The following is a 24,887-nucleotide window of genomic DNA, read 5'->3' as shown; positions in this document are numbered from 1 at the left end:
TACCAGTGCATTGCATGTGACAGGCAATGCTGTCCTGTGGGAGATGTATACACCCCACTTAGTTGACATTGCACTTGGACATATGATTTGCTTTGGCCAGTGGAATGTAAGAGAATATAATGCATGCCTCATCTTAGAAGACACTTGAGGAGACATTGCCTGGCTTGGCTTTTACGTGTTTCCCTCTGTTATGAGAATGGCATATACCTGAGAGAGGCCACTCCTTCAGTATAGATCCAAAAGAAGAAGACATCTGATGCAGAGCCAAAGCCCAGCCAGCATGAAACATGAGCAAGAAGTAAACCTTTGTGGTTGTAAACCACTGGGATTTGGAGGCTGTTTGTTAGGAAACAGAAATGTAGCAAAAGCTCAATAATACTGAAACACTGGATTAAATAACATAAACCACACTTATTTACTGCAGGACTTCTCAGTGCCTTAACTGGGCTAATGTGTATTAGGAGTCTAAGAGCTGGATTAAATACACAGAGTTTCCTGAATGTATTTGATCTTGGTTACATCTGCAGATCTATGATTCTGTGTTATACAACTTGGCAAATGCTGGACTATAATTTCACTTGGGTTCAATCCTGTCCACAATAACTATTCCAAACTCCTCTACTCTTAAAAAAGTAGAGGTCTTTTCTTTATTCCTTTTTGCTGAAACGTGTGTATATTTTATTTTAATTGTACATTTATGAATTTTGTTCTCCTACCCAACTGGAGCCCCCTGAGGTCAGAAACCGTCTTATTCATTACTGTATCTCTAGCATCTAGTGCAGTGCCTGCCTCAATAACATGGTGAGTGAAAGGACTTTCCTAAGAGTGGCTGAATTGAATAGTTTTATTTTTACACACCTACTGTGATCTAGTATTGTGCTTGATAGCATGGAAAGAATGAAAAGGCAGTTATAGTTCTCAAGAATCATAATTTGTAGCAATGGATCCCAAACAAAATATGTGCTGAAATTAGTGGTCAAGGCCTTTAGCATCATTGTTCTCTTAGGATGTTTTTTCAATTTGTGCATTTTTTCACTCCGATGTTTCTGAGCACCTGTCCCCTTCACTATTGAGCTAAAGTTAAAGTAGCTTCAGGTTTCAAGCTATGATGTTGGGAAAGGTGGCACAGGTCCTGCTCATGAGGGATGGCTCGAGAGGGGGGCTGTGTTCAGCCCAGAAAAGAGAAGCACGGTCCTCTGTGAAGCACATCCTCTCTAAGTAAGTTCACCTTCATTCAAACACATTTTCTGCGTACCCACTAATGTGCCAGATAACAAGGAAGTGGAGGGTGAATGAGGTACTGCCTCTTGCTTTCAAGGGGCTTACAGACCAGGAGGAACATGAATATAGACACACATAGTATGATGCAATACGTGTTCTATTAGAATTTGAGTATGTGCAAGGTGTTTTGGTTGCCCACAGAGAGAATGCCTCAGATTGTCAAAGGCTTCCAGAGAAAGCAATAGAAAACAGGGTGAGCACAGGAAATGACATTAGTTGGATAACTACCACGTACTAAGAGCTTCACATGGGTTACATAATTGATTTTGTTTTCCCATTCATGGAGATATAATTTACATCCAGAAAAAGTCACCCTTTTGAGGTGAACAGTTCTATGAATATGACAAACATATCCAATCATGTAATCAAGATACCACCACAATCAAGATATAAAATTGTTCATTTAACTTTTACAAAAACCCTACATGGGAAGCTTTAATGAGGAAACTGAAAATCAGAGAAGTTAAGCCTCTTAGTTTTAACTTCCCAAGGTCATGCCGTTAATAAGAGCTGGAGCCAAAATTTGAACAAAGAGAACTTGGTGCATCTGGGGGACAGAGGTGGTAGTGGTACAGGATGTAGCAAAAAAAGGGAGTTAGGTGAGAAGAGAATCTGCAGACATCAGCTGATCTAGGGATCAGGTGACACAGAGTCTTAGAGGTGTCATTTGGTTTTTATCATGAATTCTATGAAGAAGCTTAGGTTTAAATTGACTCAGCCTCTTCTTAAAGCTTCAAGGGCATCTTCATGTTGCAATTTTATGAAATTGAATTTTAAAATTATGTTGGAGAAAAGAAGTATTTTAGCCTCCTTATCGTTAGCGATTTCATAGTTTAGACCATATTCTCTTTTTCAAAGTTAAAATTGTCATTTAGAAGTCTCCCTGCCCCCACTCCCCTTTGCCAGTTTAAATCCTCCTCTGATTGTCTGCCTCACTGAAGGGTAAGTTCCATGAGAGCCAGGATTTTGTTTCTAGTTCCTTGCCTTTTCGCCAGTGCCTGAAAGAGTACCCGGCACCTAATAGATGCCTATTTGCTTAATAATTGAAATAAGACCAGCACAGAATAGACTCAGAAAATCAAGGTTGAAAGAATCTTCATGATCAACTAGTACACTGGCTGGCCAACTTTTTCTGTAAAGAGCCAGATGGTAAATATTTTAGGCTTTGTGGGTCACACACAGTCTCTGTTGCAACTACCCAGCTCTTCCATTGTAATGTGAAAGCAGCTGTAAACAATACTTCAATCTGTGTGGTTGCATTCCAAGAGAATTAATTTGTGAAAATAGGCCCATGGGCCCCAGTTTGCCACTTCCTGTATCCATCAGTATAGGCTAGGTTATGTTGTGCTAACAAACAATCCCTGAATCTCAGTGGTTGGCAAATGTAAATACTCATTTCTTACTGACGCTACATCATCACAAGTCAATTGTGATTCTGCTTCACAGAATGAAGAAGGCATTTATCTGGAGAACAGCAGTGGCCTCTGGATGGAACATGGTTGTTCTTGTGGTGATGGGAAAAGAGAACCCGATGGATCCACGTGTTGGTTCTCATAGCTCCGTTTTGGAAGTTGCAAACATCACTTGCACATTTCATTAACCAAAACATGTCATGGGAACCTATCTGAGTTCAGAGGGTGGGAGTGTGTAATTTTTTCAAAGGCAGGACACTGCAGGGAGGGGCACTGAATATGCATTAATAGGTTCTTTGGAGCATCCCTACAGGGTCCCCTTTCTATACTGCCGGTGATGAGGAGCCCTCTACCTACTAAGGCAACCTGTTTCACCCCTCAAAACTTCTGCCAGTTAAAAAGGTTTTCATTTTATTGTGCAGAATATCGTTTCCCTGTATTTTTCCTCCAAGAGTTCCATGTCTACTCCTCAAGATCCCGCAGGATAGATGATGATACCTGGGAAAACAAAAGGTTACTCTATCCAGAAGGGGGAGCCAGAACCCACCCACTTTTCCCCCCAGGTAGCTGCCTTTCTTCATTTCCCGGAGTGCAAATGACCCGTCATGGAGACAGGGCTGAGCTTCTGAATGAGATCATAGCCTTTTTGCCCTTTCTGCACAGTTTCACCCGGTGAATTATCGTCTTATTTCCATTCCACTCCAATGAGCTGTCAGCGATAGATACTGTAATTCACGGCAATAGAAGCACAAACAGATGGGTAATTGACCTGCATGCCTTCATTACACTGAGGTTCAGAATGACTGCTGGAACCATAAAGTCCTTTATCTGCCCGTCTGAAATCCCTGGGCTTTCACAGGAAGGGGGTCAGGCTGACTTTTTGCAGAAGGTACAGTCCTCGTTGTCGTTCTCCTCACCTCGTGCTTTTCAGAAATGGACAGAATTTGACAAACAGAACTTAGCAGGTAAAAGACAACAGCTGGGACTCCTATAGGGCTCAGAGACATCTACAGGGGGCCCCATTCTGATGCAAGAACAGGATAGAAAAATATTTATACTCAACCAAAACAGAACCTGTATTTTTCCCTCTTCCTCTTAGCACTGTAAGAGATCGTGCATTTAATGTTTAATGAAATAGGTCAGAAAAGAGCAAATCCATCAAAAATATTACTGTTAGGTAATTAGGATATAGAATAAAATAAAACAAAGCTGAGGGAAACAAAAGGAAGATATAGAGCTCTTGCCTTGAACAAGACTTAGATTGATGCAAGGTATGCACACACTGACCCAACTTTGTGCAGCGTATGCCTTCTCCATGGAACGCTGGGGATGCCCTTCTTTATCTACTGAGACCAGGCTCGTGTCTCAAGACTCTACCCACATCCTACGCACATCACAAAGTCTTCCATAATTATCGTGCCCAGGCTTATTTTCTTTCATCTTCATAATAAATCACTGACTTATTCAATATTTGAAATATATACACCTACTGTTTACCAGACATCATGCAACTTTTTTATGTTTTAATCATCAGTTAAGGCTTTTGTCTCTTGGATTCTGAACTTTAGTTTTGAATCTCCAGGTAGCACTTCTGTGTCCTTAGAAGGTAGGAAACATCTCCTCCAGCAGTTCCTCAGGTACTGCTTGTTGAAGGAGGGAGAAAGAGGCTAAGAGTTCCTGTCAGCAAAGGAGCAGGAGCAGGAGCAGGAGCAGGGTCAGGGATGAAGGTTGGATTATAATCTCCAGATCTCAGGAGCACCTTGGCTTTTGTTGATAGTGTCCTCTTTTCCAGACATGTTCCCTAGCTCACCTGAACCAGGTGCCTGCTTTACACAGCAATATTGACAATGTCCTCAAAGGTCTCCAGGGATCCAATGTAAGGTTACCCTGAAAGTTCTGTTACTTTAGCGCCCCCCAATGGTTGAAACTCAGCAGCACAGTGAGCCGCCTTTTCTTTTTCTGAATCTCAGGTTCACTCCCTGCCTGTAAGAGACCAGAATCCTTGACCTTTGTTGTTGTAAGAAGTGCTGTTCCTCTAATGAGCTGACAGGTCTCTGCTCTGTGTCATTCTTCCCTTCAGAGTTGTGATCTTCTCTGAGGTGCCGGAGGTTGTTCTTCTCTAGGGAACTTGGAAGTAAACGAACAAACAAAAAAAGATGAACCTTAATCAGAAAGAAAGGTGATGGCTAAGTTGGTTCTTAGTTGGAAAGAGTAATATTTCCTGAGGCCTTTGCACATGCTGTTTCTACTTTCTAGAACACTCTTCCTGTGGATCTCCCATCCCCTAACTCCTGTTAATCCGTTGGGTCTCAGCCTAAATGCTGCTTCCTCTAGAAGAGAGTCTTTGACCACCCCTACTCCATGCTGGGCTAGGTATTCTTCCCGTGTGTTCCCCGAGCAATCTTGTGCTTCTGCTAAAGCACTGGTCTCACTGCATCCAAGCAGCTTGTTTACAGGTCTGTCTCCTTCCTTAACTGTGAGGTCAGCGAGGGCAGGGAGTTGCCTGCTCTATTCACACTGGTATCCATGGCACAGTGCCTGCCACCCAGTAGAGCTTAAGCAATATGTGTGGAAAGAAGGGAGGAGAGATGGAGAGAAGAAGAAGATAGATGGAAGGGAGAAGGGAAGGAAGGAAAGGAGGGAGGGAGGGAAGGAAGGAAGGAAGGAAAATTCATTGAAGTACAAACAATGGAACGATAATAATGAACACCTACAATAATTACTATAACGCTATTAAGACAAAATGTACTCTTGGCATGTTTCCTACTAGCCCAAATGGGGCTACTCAAGAAGGCTTTTTCCAAGAAGGGCTCAAGTTTGGTCCAGGTAATGGATTATGTTCTAATAGAGTGTAAATGGAGGAACCTAACATTTATTGAACACTTAATTATAACAAAATACCATAGATTGGGTGGTTTGAGCAAGAGACATTATTTCTTACCATTCTGGAGGCTGGGAAGTCTAAGGTCAAGGTGCCAACAGATTTGGTGTCCGATTAAGGCACATTCCTGGCTTGTAGACAGCTGCTTTCTCACTGTGTGCTCACGTGGCCTTTTCTTAGTGTGTGCTCAGGGAGGGAAGGAGGGAAGGAGGGGGAGAGGGAGAGAGAGAGGGAGAGAGGGAGAGGGAGAGAGGGAGGAAGAGAGAGAGAGCACAAGCGTGCATGCCTTCCCATCTCTTCCTCTTCCTATAAGGGCACTAATCCCATCATGGAGACCCCACCTTCATGACCTCATCTAAACCTAATCATCTCCCAAAGGCCCCACCTCTTAATGCCATCACAAGGGGGGGCAGGGTTAGGGTTTCAACATATGAAATTGGGGTGGGAGGGGCACAAACATTCAGCCCATAAGAGTCAGGTGTTTGCTAAAGTGCTGTTTATGCCTTTTCCCCCCTCGTTTACCCTTTTCAACAGCCCTGGAAGGTGGTTATTGGGATTTTTAACTTCACAGGCAAGAAAACTGAGTTTCAGAGGGGCTAAGACATTCCCAGAGGCCACTCTGTGCCGTAAGTACCACAGAGGCCCCAAGCCAGGCATTCGTCTCAGTTTCCACACTTGCCCACTGGAGACGCGGAAGGAACCGCGAATGTTTCAGAATTCAGTCCGAATTCCCAGATTTAAGTCCTGAGTCTTTTACTATAGTTGTGGAGCTATAGACATGTCCTCAATTCTAATGGCCTCAAAGGTTTTAGGGACAACTTTCTCTTCAGTTGGGATGAGAAAGAGGATGCTTCTTTCATTCAACAAATGAGAGTCTGAAACCTCCACCGGGCTTGGCCTTAAGTTACACTCTGGGGGCTTGTCGTGGACAGATAAGCCTCTGTCCCCCTAAAGCCCATCTCCCCCATTAGACAGTGGGCTGTCCCCCTAAAGCCCACTGTCTAATGGGGGAGATGGAACAAAGATGAAGACAAATGAATAAGATAATTTCATTCAGAAACTAATTCTGTGAAGCAAATAGAAGAGACATTTTAACTCGGGTGGTCTGGGCAAGTCTGGATGGAAGGACGAGGGGGCCAGGCAGAGATCTGGGAAAGGAATATTCTAGGCACAGGGGAGGACAAGTGCAGAGACTGTAGAAAGAATAAGACTGGCACAAAAGAGGGACTGAAAAAGAGCAGGATGGCTGTGTGTCCTGAAAAAAAAGAAGAGAGGATTAGGAGAGAGGAGGAAGGAGGCGGTCAACGAAATAGAGGTACGCTCTCGTGTGACAGCACACAGAGACTGTACGTAAAATACAAAAGATATCGTGCGACATGCGTGTTGAAGGTGAGGCAGGAGGGGGGACTGAGGAAGATGGGGCAGAAATCAGGAAAAGAGAAGGCAGATGACATGGGGGTTCCCACATCGACATCGTGCCCTCTGTGGAACAGTGGAACGTTCTATTTTAAAGTACAACAAGATTTTTTTTTTTAAGTATAACAAGACTGGGCGGGGTGAGCAGATTCCATATGTTTAGCATGGGTGAGTCGCTGTGCAAATGGAACTTTCAACTCTTGCCTTCCTGGGTTTTGTGAGGCCAAATTTATATGCTTGGCACCAAGGGTGGCCTTTTTCTCTCTCTCATTTTCTCAGTTTTCCTTTCCGTGTGTGTGTGTGTGTGTGTGTGTGTGTGTGTATCTTTGGGAACTCTGGGGACAGTAGATTCCACCCCAGCCGGCAGCTGTATATCTTTCAAACTGTGGTTCCCCAGGCCAAATCCCCCTCCAAATTATTTATGGCTCCCATTGAAGCCGGCAGGACTCAGGCGCCCATGTAGGAGGTGCTCAGCAATGGGCCTCTTTGTTGGACACAGGTCATTGGGAGACGACACTGCCGGTGACTGCTATGTGAACCTCCGCTGCTGGAGAAATGGTTATGTAACTTTAAACAGTAATGACATTTTGCAGAAAAGTGCTTTTTAATTGCTATGTCTTCATTATTCTCTTTCAAATTTGCCCAGGAGATTCCGCCTCAAAGACAGCTTGGCAGGTTCTGGGTTTCCATTTTTAAAGAGCAACCAGTTTTGTGTTTCAGCTGCTCCCAGAAACCCCCCAACCCCAAACTTCATCTGTTTTCAGTTGCATTAAATGGGATAGGTAATACTGCCTTTTGTATCCTTGCCAGATGGAGAAATGATTTAATGCAATTTTTGAAAAATGCTCTCCCCAAATTCCTTTTGGGCTGGGACCAAGAATAGAATATTTTATCCCCTACAAAGGGGGAGAAAGAAAATGATGAGAAAGCTAGAAAAGTAGGACGGAGAGTATAGTCTGTACAGTTTCTTTAAGGAACAGAAACTTAACCCCAATCCATAGACTCATGCCTATAGGGGATTGGGATCAGCTAAAAATAAATTTTGCTTTGGAAGTGAAAATGGTGTTACAGATAAAGTGACTCAATAATGCATACTCTGAAAGAATTAGAGACTTGGTTTAGAAGGACTTTACTGCTTGATTTGGTTTGCTCTACCTTTTGGTATTTGTATCATACCCCTCCGTACAGGAGCCCTTCTGAGCAGTGACTCACTCATTTGGACCCTCTGCTCACTGGGGTGGCGCTCACCCAGCCTTGCGGTGGATCAGCGCCCCTGGCTGTTCAGCTCTGTCTGTTAGAATGTCTTCTGTGCATGTTGACAAAGGATCCACCTTTCCGAATAGCCCTCCCACAGTGCTGGTTCAACAAACACATAATTCTAAACCCCACTTTTTTGTGGAAACTCTCCAAATACCCAAACACTGCCTTCTGGATATTTTCTTCTTCTGATTAGATACTCACAGCTATTGTTCCTTTGTTTATCCTGCAGTTTCTGTTGAAACTTTTAAAAAAATTTTAATCAGAGAAATGGCATCCCTATCATCATCATCATCAAAAATAGGAATAAATCACATTTGTTTGTTTGCTATGCGCCAGGGACTTGTTCTAGACAATTCTCAAGAATTATTTCACTTAGCTCTCTCAGTAACCCTCTGATGTAGGTACTAAAAGTATCTCCATTTTAGAGAAGAGAAAGTGGAGCCTTTGAGAGGTTGACTAACTTGAGATGACTTAGGTCGTCAGTAGAGAAGCCTGACTCTAGTAATGCCCAGCTCTTAACTACTGTGTTATGGTTTCCTACCAGAAGGCATACTAGAAGCACAGTCTTCTTTTTCACAAGGCCCCTCTGAAAATAGTCTTTTTTTAGCTGCCATATGAAGACAGGTTGAAATGATGGGCTTCGTTTTTTTAAAATAATTTGAAAGCAAGAGAAACAAAGATAAAAATCTAGAAACACAACTTTGAAGTCAAGAGTGAAAGAAATGCTGAGTTTATTCAGCAGATCCCTGATGAGTAGGATTAGGGATGTCCCTGAAGCAGGAATGAGAAAAAAATTTAATCCAAATAGCACAGTTCTCTTTTATGCAGTGGGTAGTAAAACCATTACCCCAATATGCATTGGTGGCAAAAACTGTTGGCAGCTCCAAATGAGGTGGAGAGAAATGTCCCAGGCAAAAGTGCTTGAATTAATTAATTTAGCCCAGAGTTGTCCTTTTTTCTGGGCACCATAGGCAATGGCCTGCTGTGCTGACATTTCATAGGTACAAGAGGGGTGGTCATGCCGAGATAAATCCTTCTCCATCATTGGCCCTCTGGCTTAGGACTTTGATTAGTCAAGTATAGAGAAAAAATCATGAGATGTGGTCAACAGTACTCATCTTATAACCATGAGCTACTCATTTCCTCTTGGTGGGCTTTGCCTTCTTCATTTTTAAGCAAAGAAGAGATAATTAATTTAATTTGATGCCATTCTCCACTGATATTTATGTGTATGTGTGAGTGATACTGTGGTCCTGTTAAATTATATAACTCTATTTATATCATTCTTCCCCAGGAAACTACCAAAGTATTCCCATTATTCACAGGATGGAGTCCAAGTTCCTTAGCATATAATAACGACCTTTGCACTCTGGCATCTGCCCTTTTCTAAAACCCGTTCTCCTCCAGCACTGCAACCCCACCCGTCAAATTCATTTCATTCACCAGCAACTCCCAGACATGTCAGGTCTTAGTTGTCGCTACCCCTCTCTTTAGAGTATGCTCCCTGTTCTGTTTTACATGGTGACCTCTCATTCGCTTTTCAAGCGGCCCAAATGCCGTGTCCTCTGCAGAAGCTCCCCTGCTACCCCAGCAATGCTTTCTGCAGCCTTCTGCTCTCCAGTTACCTCGTACGGCCGCCTCTGCTCTGGGTCTGTAAAGCTATGTTATGGTGATGTGTGTCCATGTCTACCCCTGCTGATTATGTTACAAACTCCCCAAGGGCAAAGATCATGTCTTTTTTTATCTCCATAGACCTAGTGCCTAGCTCAGGACTTGTGCTTCATAAATAGGGTTCATAAACATTAGATGAAAGGAAAAGGAAAGAAAAGAAGGAAATAAGGAAAAATAAACAGCAATCTTGTGCTTTCAATAAGGGTTTTCTCCCAAAATGGAAAAGGTATATTAACAGATCTGGCTCTAGCTTCAGTCCTAATATCACGGAACAGAGTACGCAGTGCAGAGATGGCCAAGGTCATGACCTGAGAAGTTTAACTAGAAGCAAGGCAACTGGAGGCCTCGCCAATTATGCCCTGTGTGGATCTAGGCAGGCCCAGAAATAGTTTGGTTACAGTACACAAAGAGAAAGCTAGCAGCTTCGGAGTCCTACGCATCACCTCTCGAAACTGTTAATGAAACACCTTTTCTAACTTTTCCTTTTCCCCTCCTTGCTATTCTCAATCAGGTCTTCAGATCATCTTCCCTCAGTATCTGCAAGAGAAATTTGTCCAATCAGCCTTGAGCTACATCATGTGCAACGGTGAGGGGGAATACGTGTGCCAGAACAGCCAGTGTAGATGCCAGTGTGCCGAGGAGTTCCCGCAGTGCAACTGCCCCATCACTGACATCCAGATCATGGAGTACACGCTGGCCAACATGGCCAAGTCTTGGGCCGAAGCTTACAAGGACCTGGAGAATTCAGGTAGAGAGCCTAATGCTACTACTGCGTGAATGGTGCCATGCCAAGTCGAGAAAATGATCTCAGTGGAATTAGTATGGCTGAGGGGAACATTCAGTGACCCCCCCAAGTCTTTCACGTTGGAGGGTCCAGAGCCATCCTAGTAGCCATCAAAGAGTAGGCACTCAGTAACTCTCCAGCGAGTGGAATACTGAATAACATAATCAAGTTTGTGGTCCTATGACGTATTGCTTCTGTGGTACCCAGACGACAGAGAGAATAATGCGTCATAGCACATAGGAAGCCTCTGGAGAGGGGAGTCAAAGCTAGTTGTACTGATTCCTGAGTCTGTGTGTGTGTGTGTGTGTGTGTGTGCGTGTGTGTACCTGTCTCCCTAAATAAATGAACACACATATATGTGTAAATATGGGTATGTATATATCTATATATATGTACATACATAGGTAGATATTGCTATAGATATCCAACGAATTCACAGACTTTCATAGCTGGAAGTCACTTTTCAGGTAACTTAGCTATTTCCTGTTTTTGTGGTTGAGAAAAATGAATTTCAGGGGAGGAGCATCAGTCACCCGAGGCCATAAAGTAGGTGAGGTGCAGAGTTGGATTTTTGCCTCGTGGAGCTTCTAGTTAATGGGCAATCCAGGCAATCATGTAACCCTGCAGAGAATAGTGACATGCTAATCATATGTGTGTAAGGAGCGAGGAGCTCCTGTGAGCAAATCTCATGGCGCTGGAGGGCAGTATGGCCAGGGAGTCAGGAGAGGCCACCTCGAGGGAGAGTCTCAGTACCTGAGTGTGTGCAGAGACCAGAGGGTGAGTGCAGGTGGGCCAGTGGGAGGCGCCTGGGAGAGAGATGGTTGCCATGTGAGTTACAGGGGTTGTATAGGTAGTAAAAATGGGAAACGTGCAGAGATGCTGAGGTATTTAGAAGGAACAATTAGCAGGGCTTGATGGTAGATTGACTCTGAGAGTTGAAGGGAAGGGTGTCGAGGTGAGCTCCAAGGACTTTTTTTAGGTATGCTTGCTAGACAATCTGATGAATGCTGGTACCATTCACAGAGCTAGAACACCCTGGAAGGTTTGGAAAGAAGACTGTGTACTCAGTTTGGGACATGAAAAGCTTGGGAACCCTTGAGACTTCCAAAAAGAGATGCCAAGTAGATATTTGGCATTTAATATGTGCTCAGAGATCTGTTAAATAAATGGATGTATGTAGAGAGCGTTTCTGTTTTTAACACAACCTTATATCCCTTAAATCTATTACAACATTAATAGATTGAGTTAAAGTGAGTAGTGATATTCCTGTGTTCTAGAGGAGGGAGCGTGCCAAGACCCAGTGTCTTCCCCTGGGTTACGTAGTTAGTAAATGACAGCGCTGGTAATGGAATGCCTGATTCCAAATCCACTGCTCATAGCAGCTTTTGTAACTTATTAATTCTACTTTACCCACCCTCAGGCCTCAGTTCCCTCATCTGATAAATGAGAGGACATGTTTGTGTTTTTAATATTTGAATTTATTTAAATCTTTAGCCAAGAAACCCTTTGATCAAACAAAATCTTACCTTGGAGCCACTGTGTACCGCAGATAAAGGCTGAGCTGTAGAGCGCTGTGTTTGAAAACCACTGGTTTCCATGATCTCAAGGCTCCCCACCAGTTCTGGGAGCGCAGAATGCATCCACGATTCTGCTCTCACGGGGTCATCGAGTGGAGCTGTGATGCCTTAGGAACCTGCACCCATTAGTCCATTTAAAATCCTAGGAATCCATGAAAGAGGAGAGGTTCTTGATGGAAATGTATTATGATGATTATTTGGCCTCAAACAAAAGAAGCATTTGATAAAATACTTTTGAAAAGAGATTCTACTGATTGCTAAAAAGCAGGGGGGGGTTGGTGTAGGCTGGGTGCACAAGTAGTAGGGATCCCTAGCACAGAATCCTTATTCCCAAGGAAGAGAAGCCACTTTGAGTGGGTAGGTGGGGGAGGAAATGCAGAAAGCTGAGATGCTGCAGGGTAAGCTGAAAAGGCCCCAGAAATGATTTCTGTGTCACGATTGTCTCTCCACAAAAGCACACCTTTCCTCTAGATATCCTGCACTCTGCATTTGAAATGTTTGTACCCATGAAAACAAAGCCATCCATCCACACGTGTATGTGGCTTGTACATGTGTACTTTCCTCCTTTTCCTTTGCAACCCATAACCTTAATGACTCAGCCCCAAGTAATTTGGAGGAATTAATGACTGGCCAAAGGTTAAAGCCATTGATTCCTTCATGGCTCGAGAGTTAGTGGTCACATAGGACCTAGTTTACACACATAAATGGGGGTCTACACGTCCTTTATTGGGAGGGAACCCTTCTACTTTCAGTCAAGAAAATGAAATCATTTTCACTTTTTAATTAGGTGTTCGTATCTGACCCAAATTCTGGTTCTTTCAAAGGACTGTTATCTCCTCCGAGGTCAGCAGAGCCCTCTGCAGGATGAGCTGTGGGGCGGGGAGAGCTGGATTGGCCAAAGCAGCAGCGTCATTAGGGCCAGTCCCCTGCCCCCAGCCAGCCCACTGAGTAAATCCATCAGTACCGTCGTGTGTGATGCTCCCAGTCTTACACAGCCATCCACTCAGCACCTTCTGGGTATCGAAAGCTATTTAGGCAGACAGCGTCTCTCAAGATTTGAATTAGATGCTCTTATTGACAGATGGGGAAACTGAGGCATTGAGCCATCCAGTACATATACAGCCATCCAAGGGTCAAGAATCAGTTTGAACTCAAGCATGTCTGACTGTCTGTAACAAGGTTTCTGGGGAGTCAGAGACTCCTGTTTCAGCACCTTAACATAAAAGATATTAATATATTAAAAAATATATAGTTTTTTTCCTCTCAATTCACTGATCCTCTTTATGTGTTGAGAGTAAGTGTAATATGCTACATAAGAGCATAAGATTCGGAGCCAGTCTAGAGTTCTAATTCTACCATTTGCTGGCTGTGTGACCTTGGCAAGTTAATTAACTTCTCTGTGTCTTAGTTTCTATAAAAGGGGGCACTAAAAGCACCCACCTGGTACGTTTGCTATAAAATCACTTATATATTGTAGATGTTTAAGACTGACCCTGGTGCTTATCGAGAGCTTTGAAGGCATTTTTTAGAAAAAAAAAAGAATGCCTAATATACCTGAAATTTCCTTGTAGGTTTTATGGAAAGTATCAAGCTTCAGATATCAATAGACAGATGATGGCTAGCTAGCTAGCTAGATGATAGATAGATAGATAGATAGATAGATAGATAGATAGATAGATAGATAGATAGATATAGATAGATTAGATAGATAGATAGATGATAGATAGATGATAGATAGATATTCCAACCATTTAGCCTTTTTTTTGCTGCAAAATGATCAACCCCTTAATTTTTTAATTTTCCCAGTAGTTGAGTGGGGGGTTGAGTAGGAGGTATTGGATCAGAGAACAGCAGCTCAGGTTTTAGTCCTGTCTCTTGTTACTCATGGACTGTTCTACCTTCAGAAAATGATATTCCCACTCGAGGCTTCAGTTTCTCCAAATGTAGAACAAGAAAGCTGACCTAGATAATTGCTAAGGCTGTGTCACCTTGTAGCACATGCTGACACACTGAAACTCAGCATTATAAACTGAGGCAGAAATCTTCACCCAGGAGACCCAAGAGTTCGTCCCCATCTGTTAAGCTGGAGTTTCCCAAAATGTGACTTGATGTAAGGTGGTCCACACAAGCAGCTTCCAATGAGAGTGGGGCACACAGTGGGGAGGGTGATCGACGTCAGTTCTCTGTCGATCCTGAAGATTACATCAAAGAGAATGTCTCAGTTGCTGCTAATATCCTTTCACATCTATCACTTGCTCCTTCCCTAAATTTCAAAGTGAGAGCAGGCACAGGGGTTCGGTCATTTAGCAGGCCACAGCGTTTGGCTAGAATTTATTAATATCATTTTCATTATATTTATTTTTACAGCTTTATTTTTATAGCTCCTGTTCTACCGAGGGCATTTGATAGTGATTCTCTACTTGGATTGGATAAAAATTTGGTTTAATTGATTCAAAGATAAGTTACACGTAAATATAAGTACAAGTGATATGTGAATGTCATAAAGTTGGCATTCAAATGACAGAAGTTTGGGCAGCCCTGTCTGAAGCAAGGATGCGGGATGCAGGTTCACACCTGCGGTAGCAAAGTCAAAGACCCGTCAGTGAAAACACAGTGGCCTCTTCACGGCCTGCTAGGAGTGGAGCAGGCCAGTGCCATGTTTATAGGCCACCAACAAGTTGGCTTTATTGTGCGCCTGCTTTGCTTGTGGGTGGGGCTAAGCATTTGAGCCTCAGATGGGGGCTGTGTCATGCTCAGCCCGCCTTGTTGGCCTTTGTCTCCTGCTAGATGAGTTTAAATCGTTCATGAAGCGTCTCCCTAGCAACCACTTCCTGAGCATTGGGAGCATCCATCAGCACTGGGGCAACGACTGGGACCTGCAGAACCGCTACAAGCTCCTGCAGAGCGCCGCGGAGGCCCAGAGGCAGAAGATCCAGCGCACCGCCCGCAAGCTCTTCGGCCTCAGCGTCCGCTGCCGCCACAATCCCAACCACCAGCTGCCTAGAGAGAGGTAAGTGCTGGCCCGCCTGCCACCTCCACAGGCTCAGACCTGGTGCAGGGGCACATGCACTACAGAAGACGTGTCTGGAGCTCGTGGCCTTGCATGGTCTAGACCCACAGTTTTCTGGATTGTCTCTAGCTTCTCCCCTACTGGCTCTGGCTGCACTGGATTTCTGTTTCCTGAAAATACCCTGAACTTTCAGCCTCTGTAGTCTGTCTAATCCATCTGACAGATGAAGGAAATTAGCAGTAGCCCTGACTGCTATGTGACATTATTCTGGTTGCTTAAATGTATTATCTAACTTTAAAATTACTTGGCAAAGCAGATTTTAGCATCCCCATCTTAACGGTGCAGAAACTGGGTTAATTGATGAATCAAACAATTTATTGACTGAGGGCCTTTGCTCAGGGGCTGGAGTAGAGTGAAGCAAAGGAGGCACCTACCATGAAGGAAGCACTCCCTCCCCGGTCACGCGAGGACCGGGTCCTCACCTGAGAGGGCGTGCCCCCTCAAAGGCCTGCCTGCCTCACTGGCCTCACCCTAGTCCCAGCGCTGCTCTCAATGTACCAGGTATTCTGAAGAATGATGGAGAACGCAGGGGTGAACAAGACAGGGCTCATGCCTTCATAGCACCTAAGGTTTATCAACTCTCTCAGGGACCCACAGAGAAGGAGCTAGAATTCAAATCCAAGTCTCTCAGACTCCACTCTCCCAGGGCATTCACGAGCTACATCTGGGGGTTTTCTGTATTTGTGTCTCCAGGGTTTCCATGAAGGCATCATGGAAGAACAAGAAGGCAGGCTTGGGGTCTATCCACCCTGCTTCTGCCAGAGCAGTGATGCTTTCATCTGTTTCATATTTGGGGATTCCACATTCAACTTTATTCAATGAAAACAGATCCACTCTTAAAAAGACTGAGGCTAAGTCACCTTCACTTAACAGATTCTGTGTCAGCCACATATTTTATCCACAATTGCTACCCCCATTGTACAGATTAGAAAACTGAAGCTCAGAGAGGGCAAGGAATTGGTCCAAAACAGCAGTGTAAGTCAGTAGTTCTTAATGGAGGTGGCTTTGTCTCCAGGGAACATTTAGAAAGGTCTGAAGACATTTCTGAGTGTCATAACACATGTGAGTGCTACTGCAGTCCCCACAGCAAACAGTGATCTGGCCCCAAAAGTCGACAATGCTGAAATAAGAAGAAGAGACAAGATACCCCGACTCTTTGACTCTAAGTACTGTGTTCTTATTCACCCTGCTCTACATGCACTCAAAATTTAAAAAGCACCAAACTCTTTAAAAAGTCCTCCTCTATCCCAACCACGCTCACCCAAGCACTCATTTTCCTCTTGATTTTCTAGACTCAGATCAAATGCTGCCTCCTTCAGGAAGTCTTTCCTGATTACACCAGCCAATATGGAGGGCCCCTTATTTTAAGTTCCCATTAACCTAAAACCCACACATTAGTCAGCAGATTTTCTTCTATTTCCCATAATAAAACCTTCTCCTTTTGCACTCATCCATGCTCATCTCTGTTCTCCCCATTCCCTCCAACTTGGAGCCCCTTTCTTTTCATCTAGCTTGTGATCATTGTGAAACAAATGGAATTTCAGCCGGCAGTGGCTTACTTGTTGAAATGCTGCAGAACCAGGGACTAGGAAAGGGGCCCAGTCACAAAATAGCTCCCTTGTCATCTGTGACAATTGCCCAAACTGCCACCATGAGTGAGGGTCTGAAGTGGATTCCATTTAGACCCACTGGGCATCAGTCACATGACCTGCATCGGGCACTGGGGGAGATTCGGAAGTGAACACGGTAACAGTGCCGTGAAAGATGTCTCTTAAAGGAGGAGTGAGGAGGGGTTCTGTTGGCAGTCAGGAAGAGCTCCCCATGTATATTAGCTTGCTCAGGCCGCCATAGCTAACTACCACTGACTGAGTGGTTTAAACAACAGAAATGCATTTTTTTCCAGTTCTGGTGCCTGGAAGTCTGAGACTGAGGTATTGGTTTCTCCTGAGGCCTCTCTCCTTGGCTTGTAGCTGGACATCTTCTCCCTGTGTCTTCACAGGGTCTTTTCTCTCTTTGTATCTGTGTCCTAATCCTCCTTTCTTATAAGGACACCAGTCCTATTGGGATAGGGCTCACCTCAATGACCTCATTTTAACTTAATTACCTCTTTAAAGACCCTATCTCCAAATAGAGTCAATTCGGAGATACTGCAGGTGAGGACCTGAATGTATGGATTTTGGGGGGATATAATTGAGCCTAGACACCACAAGAGGTGGCTTTTGATCAGATCCCTAAGTGAAGAAATGGTGCATCCCCAGGCTGAGCACACTGGCTGTGCACCTGGGCAAAAGAGTTAACACTTAACCATGACCAGACTTTAAACAAAAGCACCTGTCAGTGTTGCTGGTTGTCACTCCAGAGAATGAAGTGGAAAGTCCAGAAGCCCAAAGACACGGGGAAGACACATTTATTAAAGGTGAGCAGAGCGTCCAGGGCACAGAGTAGAGAGCACCATTGGGCACACTGGGTCTCGGGAAGGCTCAGGAGGGCTCCAGAGGAGAGAGGAGCTGGACAGGCCTTAGAAAGGGAGGCAGGAGGGACAAAATCGGGTAACGGGAAGAACACGGAACAGAATCGGGGGTTAGATGAGATTGCACCCTAACCTTAGCAAGCTGTGGACCTTGAGCAGGTCGCTTCACTATTCTGAGTGCAAAATCTGTCCACATCTGTAATTTGCTCTTCCTCTGCAAGGCACAGACAGCTAGAAATATCCTGCCAGCGCTGGGACCTGCAAAGAAAGAACTCGCAGTGTTGTCATCTCTCCTCCTGAGATGAGAAAACTTGCCCTGATCATTACATCCCTCCTTCACTCACCTGGAGAGGGTGCCTGGAATTCCACTTTGGCATGTCATTTAGTATGTTTTGGATACTGGGGTGGGCAGGAGACACAGAAATGCAGCTCTGCGCTGATTCGTCTGAAGCCTTCCCAGGAGAACTGAACCTCCTTGCTGGCTGTGGGCTGCTTCTGCCATCTGAACCAGAGGCTTGAATGAGCGTTTCTCACACCAGCAGGCAGGGCACCTCCCTGCCAGGAAGCAGTGTCAGACAGAGGTGCTAACACTGGGGACCTTGGGCCACCTGAGCTGAGCAAGCTGGAATTTGCAAATGAACCACTTGCTCTGCTGCGATTTGTCTGTGTCCTGGGCTCCATGGGGGCTGAGTCCACCAAGCAGATGCCATCACTTGTGTCAAGAAGGGTGGCATTGTTGGGCGGGGGTGGGAGAAGGAAAGAGCCCGGGTCTTTAGCAGCACACGGACTGGATCCAAATCCTGGCTGCATTTACTAGCCACAAGGCTTTCTGTAAGTCCCTGCACCTCATTTGCAACGTGGGATAATTAAGCTAGCCTTCAGATTAAGTATGAGGATTAAGATTTTAAAATTCAAAAAGCCTGACTCAGTTAATAGAGAGTTGTCACTTAGTGCAGGTTTACCCCGCTATCCGAAAATAGAGCTTTTCTGTGAAACCTTTCATAAGCTGAAATGCCATAAAGCAAAGAAGCAATTACCTTTTTTCATAAAAGCTAAAATCTTTGGATTTCTTTAGGTTAATGAAAACATGTCTCTTGTAAGATCTTTTGTAAAAGCGAAGAGGCATAAAGCAAACTTTTGAAAAGCAGGGGACACCTGTATATGGATTCGAAAGATCAGGCGCTGTTCTAAGCATCTCACATGAATGAGCTCACTTCCCCCTCACTGCAACGTTACGAACTAGGTACTCGTACTATCTTACTACTCCTACTCTACAGATAAGGGAACTGAGGCACAGACAGTTTAATAATGTACCCAAGGGCAATAAATATTATTTTATGGTTACTTCAAAGAGGTGTTTACCTATAAAATCTAGTGAGAAGTCAAATATAGATAATTGGTTTGAAGGCATACTGGAACTTTAATATTGAGCTGGACGGCAAAAGGGGGGTTCTGGTTATCAGTTGTTGCCAAACAATTCACCCAAGACTTCTGGGCTCAAAACAACACTTATTATCAACTCTTAGGATTCTGTAGACTGACTGGGCACAGCTGGGGCTCCCTCAGGTTGGCTGGGGCTGGGGTCACAGGGGGCCTTGACTGGACGTCCAAGATGGCTCACTCCCAGGGCTGGCAGGGTGCTGGCTCTACACGTACCCTCTCCAGGTGGCCTGGGCTTCTTGAAACATGACAGCCTCCTGAGACTAAAAGGAAACGGTAAGGCTTCTTACAGCTTAGCTTTGGAAGTCAGAGAGTATCACTTCCACCATATTCTATTGGCCAAAAGCCCAGCCCAGATTCAAGCGGGTGAATACTAGGAGGTGTAGGTCACTGGGGGCAGAGGGAATCTTTTTGGAGATTAAGCACCACAGGATGAATTGAGTATAATTGGAGGTAGAGGTGACTATCCTATATGTAGGGCAAATAAGATGAATGATAATAATAATCACAATCACAGAGCAATAACAAACACTTAACTGAGCAGCTATTATAATAGGCAATAGAGCTGGCTACATATGAAGATTCTGGAGTCAGACTCCCTGGGTTCAAATCCCAGATTTATTGCCTGCTCACCTTATAACCCTGGGGAAGTTACTACCTCCTTTGAGCCTCAATTTTCTCATCTATAAAATGAGGCTAATAATCGTGCCAATCTCATAAGGTTGTTTTGAGGATTAAATGCTTGAACCCACATAAACTGTTTAGAACAGGGCCTGGCACATAGAAAACACTCAATACATGTTAAGCTATTTTTCTTATTTTTACCAGGCACTGATTTTTGCATACAAATTGCTTAGCCCACAGTAATATTCAGTGAGTCTGAGTGTTGATGATAATGATGACGTATATTTTTTTCGTCTAATCTTCACATTATCTCTATGAAGTTGATGCGATTGGATTTGTTTTATAGTTGAGGAAACTGAGGCAGAGATGGAATTAACTTGTCCAAGGTCACAGGGCAGATAAGCAGCAGGACTGCAATGGTCTTGCTGACTCCATGGGTGGGTGTGGTGGTCAAGAGCCCTGTGCAGGCTCTAGGAGGTGAGCAGAGGCAGGAGGGACAGCTGTGCTTGGTTGGGGCACCTTGGTGTGAGTGTATGATGATGTCACAGGCAGGGTTAGCTCCTCGAGGTCATGTGGGTGATGATAGACCAAGAGCAGAGTTGTATAGACCCTAATGTAGTGTGCTGAGAGTCAAGAAATGGCACCAGTTGTACAACCCGGAGTCAACTCTGGAGCCCAGGCAGACACATCAGACACAGCCCCTGTAAGTACAGAGACGAGGTCAGCTTCAGTGCAGGTCAGCTTAGCAAGGAGTTCCTGAGAACTTACTCTGTGTGGGGCTCTGGAAGCATTAAGATAAATAAGACCCATCCCACCCCCAAGGGTCAGTGCTTGTTGGGATGATGGTAGCAGGACTCATTCCAGACCACACCTGCCAATGGGGAATTCAACACCCAACCAGATTGGGTTTCCATCACGTATTAGGTAATTTGGGGGGTCCCAGGGGTGCTGTGGTGGATTTCTTTTAGCTTGTGCAGGAGTTGGCCCGAGAGTCAGACCACAGGACTTCAGTCAGACAGGTCAAGGAAAGGCGGGACCCACAGGGAAGGCTCCTGTGGATTGTTTCGCTACCAGGATATCCTTATGTTTTGCAGTTAAAAAGGCGGAAAGACTGGGAAGTGGGCTTTGAGTTTGGTCACTACTATTACTAGACTTTCTGAACCTTGGTTTTCTCATCTGTAAAACGGGCAGCATAATTTCTTCTTCCTGCCTCAGAGGGTCTCTATCTGGCTCACCTGAGATGGTATGTCTGCCAGCACTGTGTAAACTCTGAGTGCTCTGTGAAAGGGGGCTCTGCAAGCAGGGTGAACTTGGAATTAAATTCATCAGGGAGAGAATGGGGCTGAGTTTCGGTTCAAGGCAACACTCTAAGGCATTTCTGTTGCCCCGGGCACCGCCCTCACACTTTCACCTCATTTAATCATCACGACAACTCTTCTGGCTGCACCGGCTCATCCCATGTTATGAATGGGGACGTTAAGATCCAGGGATGTTAACTGACTTGCTGAAGGTTACACAGCAAGTAAGAGGCAGGATTCAAACCCCGGCAGAGTCCTTTCCCGTAACATCTCTGCTAGTCTACCTGCCCCCGAGGCAGGATGATCCAAGGTGTTCAGATGACCTGCCTAAACTACAAACTGCAATGTGATGGAAATCACCTCTCATTGCAAAGGAGGGAAGGAAGCAGGGAGGGAGGGAGGAAAGAAAAGAGAGAGGGAGAAAGGAAAAAAAAAAGGAAGGGAGAGAGGCAGAGAAAAAAGAAAAGCACAAAATCAGCTTGAGCAGTGAATTCTGCTGGCTTCTGTGCAATTCCATAAATGTTTACTAACTACCTGGTCTCCCGTCCTATGCCAGACACTGTAAGACACTTAAAGATACAAGCGAAGGGGTCTTTGTCTTCAAAGCATCATTATCTAGCCTCAGGATGTGCTTTTGAGAAGGACACTTGTTTGAACCGGAAGACCTGAGTTCAAGTCCCCCCCGGCTGGGCCCTGTGTGAGCCCGACTAAGTCCACACTGGGTCTGTAGCATATATTCCAGAATGAGAAGGCTGGGTGCAAAAAAGGAGCCTTGCAGGGGTGGGTACAGGCTGAGCAGAGAACAGCTGCACTTCACCTTCAACCAGAGCAGCTCTTTAGCCGTTTTCTTTATGAGAATTCTGCATTAAAACTCATTTGGGACAATAAGGCGATTTTTAAATTTTTGCTAGAACAATTTGAAAACAACTGGACTCAGTTATCTCTGAGGTCCTTCCCAACTCCTAGGAGAAATATCACTCACAGAGAATGAGAGAGTAACCGTTCAACTCCAAGATATTGATACAAGAACGGTCATTGCATCTTTGAGCCATATTGCTTTCTGATGAAGCTAGTCCATTTTCATGAGTAGCCTCCAGTTCAAACGAAGATCTTCTTTTGCCCCAAATGACAATAGCCTTTTAGCTAAGCCTCCCAAAATCTCCTCAAATCACTTTCCAATCTCTGTTCCAGGAGGCCGTCAGAATTGTTACTTAAGAAGCAAATTTGATCTTGTCACAGCCCTGCTGACAGCCTTTGGTGACCAATCCCTGCTCTTAGGAGAGGGGCGCACTCTTAAGATGCCCTACGGGTCTGTCGTGTTCTGGCCCCTGCCTGCCTCTTACTCTGTGTTCACACCTCTTCTTGGCTCGCTCAGCTGCAACTCACTAACCTTTCGGCTCACCAGGTGTGCACATTCCTCCCACCCCATAGGCTTCACGCAGGCTCTTCCCTGAAGCTTTCTTCCTTCTTCCTTATCTGCAGTAGTATCTATGCATCCCTCAGATCTCAGCTCAAAAGCCTGTGCTCCTTGCCTTGAAAGGCTGTATCGGGACTTGTTTAATATGTTTTCCTAGCAATCTGATTTCCCAAATGAAGCCCAAATCTCAGTTTACCACTGTACCTTTGTTTACCTGGTTATTAACACCTGTCTCTCCTGTGAGACCGTCAGCCCCATGTACGCATCTGGACCCATGTTTTTTTATCACTTTAGCAGTATAACTTCCTAGCATGGTGATTGGCACACATTTTTAAAAATGTGCTCAATGAATGGGCAAATAAATTATTTTCTACTTGGAATGGGGTCCCAAAAACATGTTGACACAGTATTTTTAAATTGTATGCATTGCCATACAAATAATCTACAGATTTTTCACAGACTACATTGTATGTGGTTCAAATTGTCTTCCTCATTTACGAAGGAAGAAACTAAGGCGGAAGGGAGTTAAGTGACGCGTTCAAGGTCACTCCGGGAATGTGTGAACAGAGCGTGATTAAAATTCAGGCCCTCTGACTGTGACAGTCCAGGCAGTAAAATGGAAACTGCAAATTGAGATTGTCTTTAATTGACCTGTGTCCAAATTCTGCAAGGATCTGTTGTTAAGTCCACTACTTTGGGAAATGCGCCCTAGTGAAAAAAAAAGGACAAAAATAGACACTTCCAAGAGTTTACAAAATTCAGTGAAATGAAAAAAATTTCCTAGCACCAACTAGGTGCCTAAGGACAGTGTGATTTGATATTTTTCCCCACACCCTGTCCCGATTTTTGTAGAGGTTATATAGTATTGTAAGACAAAGGAGATTCATGGAACTTGAACTTGAGGGCAGGCAGTACAATTATTGGCATTTTTCCAGTGACTCCTGGTCTTCGGTTTATTTTTACTTCTCATATTCACATGGACTTGACCCAGCATCCAGGCTTTAGCCAAGCACAGTGTAATTATGCATCGTTCAGATGAAAATCTCTTGGGGGCATCCACCTCAGGCTTCAATCCTGGGGCCGTAGCTTCTGAGCCCATGTCAGCTTTTTACAAACTTCCTGCTCCAGACAATGTTTAATTGGTGTCTATGGAAAGAGTCCAGCTACCAGGATAATCGTTATCTCTATTATGAGAACCCTCAGTACGCACACTGATTTTGATTCTTCTCTCTGAACCCTATACTTCCTTGCCTCTGGATTTAATCTCCGCAGACTCCTGCTGTGGGGCAGAGGGGTGTGACTTCTTATCTTTTATTGAGCTGAAGTCAGTGTCAGTTTATTAGGCTGACAGTCCCTGCTCTCCCACTTATTAGATGTGTGACCTCAAAAAATCTCGAAACCTTCCTGAGCCCTGTGTTTCCTCATCTGTATGATCAGGATAATAAGAAAAGCTACCCTATGGAGTTGATGTCTCAGTCAGTTTGGATGCTATATGTGAAAACTCTTCATAACCTATAAAGAAATGCACAGATGCAATGTTAATATAATCAAGAGCACAGTTGTAGTAGATGCTAGATGTTTGATGAAGACACTTTCTGCTTCTAAGAGACAGATCTTTCCATTGGAGAAAATAATTCATCAGCCCAACAAAATGTAATAACGTAGTAGAGAGGCAATGAAATTTCAGATACTTAAGACTTTGGACTCTGGAATCTGACAGACCAAGGTGTAGACTGCCATTTACTAACAATGGAACGTTGGTACGGTATTATCTGAACTTAATTTTTCCAATTGACATGGTGGGGATAAAAATGATACCTACCATTGGAAAATCAACAAAAGAACATATATGCCACTTTTAGCACATAGTAAGAAGTCAAGCACAGGCTCCTTATCAGACAAATTTCGAAACCAATAATTTCTCAATTAATAGAAAAAGTTAAAATAAGGAACACTAAAATGTATGCAATGCTGCACATGTATAAACACAATTTATTTTAACTTAAAATATATAAATATATATTTCTTGGCCAGCCTTTTGAGGTAGGGCCAAAATCTTTTTTGAGGGTGTTTGTATAATATATTCCATTTGACGTTTTCCTGGCTTTCTTGCATAAACCACACCGGTAATTGTATAGTATTTCCAACTTTGGTTTATTTAAAGTGGAGCAATAGCTTAAAGACTCTTAAGAAGCAACCTAAACATTTGTAGATTTTTATGAGCCATCTCAATCTTTTTCAGGTACTTCTCCTTTATTTAAATTGATGGCAATTCTTTCATCAACT

The 24,887-nt window shown here is 44.1% G+C and overlaps 1 protein-coding gene across 1 annotated transcript in view; it reads left to right on the top strand.

Moving 5' to 3' along the window:
- Positions 1-24,887, top strand: part of BRINP1 (BMP/retinoic acid inducible neural specific 1) — a 183,426-nt gene that overhangs the window by 139,928 nt on the left and 18,611 nt on the right. Inside the window, exons 6-7 of the mRNA XM_036856811.1 lie at positions 10,433-10,669; positions 15,070-15,292. Coding sequence (XP_036712706.1) covers positions 10,433-10,669; positions 15,070-15,292 — 460 coding nt within the window. The remainder of the gene's footprint in view (positions 1-10,432; positions 10,670-15,069; positions 15,293-24,887) is intronic.

Source organism: Balaenoptera musculus, chromosome 6 (genome assembly GCF_009873245.2).
Source record: "Balaenoptera musculus isolate JJ_BM4_2016_0621 chromosome 6, mBalMus1.pri.v3, whole genome shotgun sequence".
NCBI classification, from domain to species: Eukaryota; Metazoa; Chordata; class Mammalia; order Artiodactyla; family Balaenopteridae; genus Balaenoptera; species Balaenoptera musculus.
The sequence above is the reverse complement of the archived record's forward strand: the minus strand, read 5'-3'. Positions and strand labels throughout refer to the sequence as shown.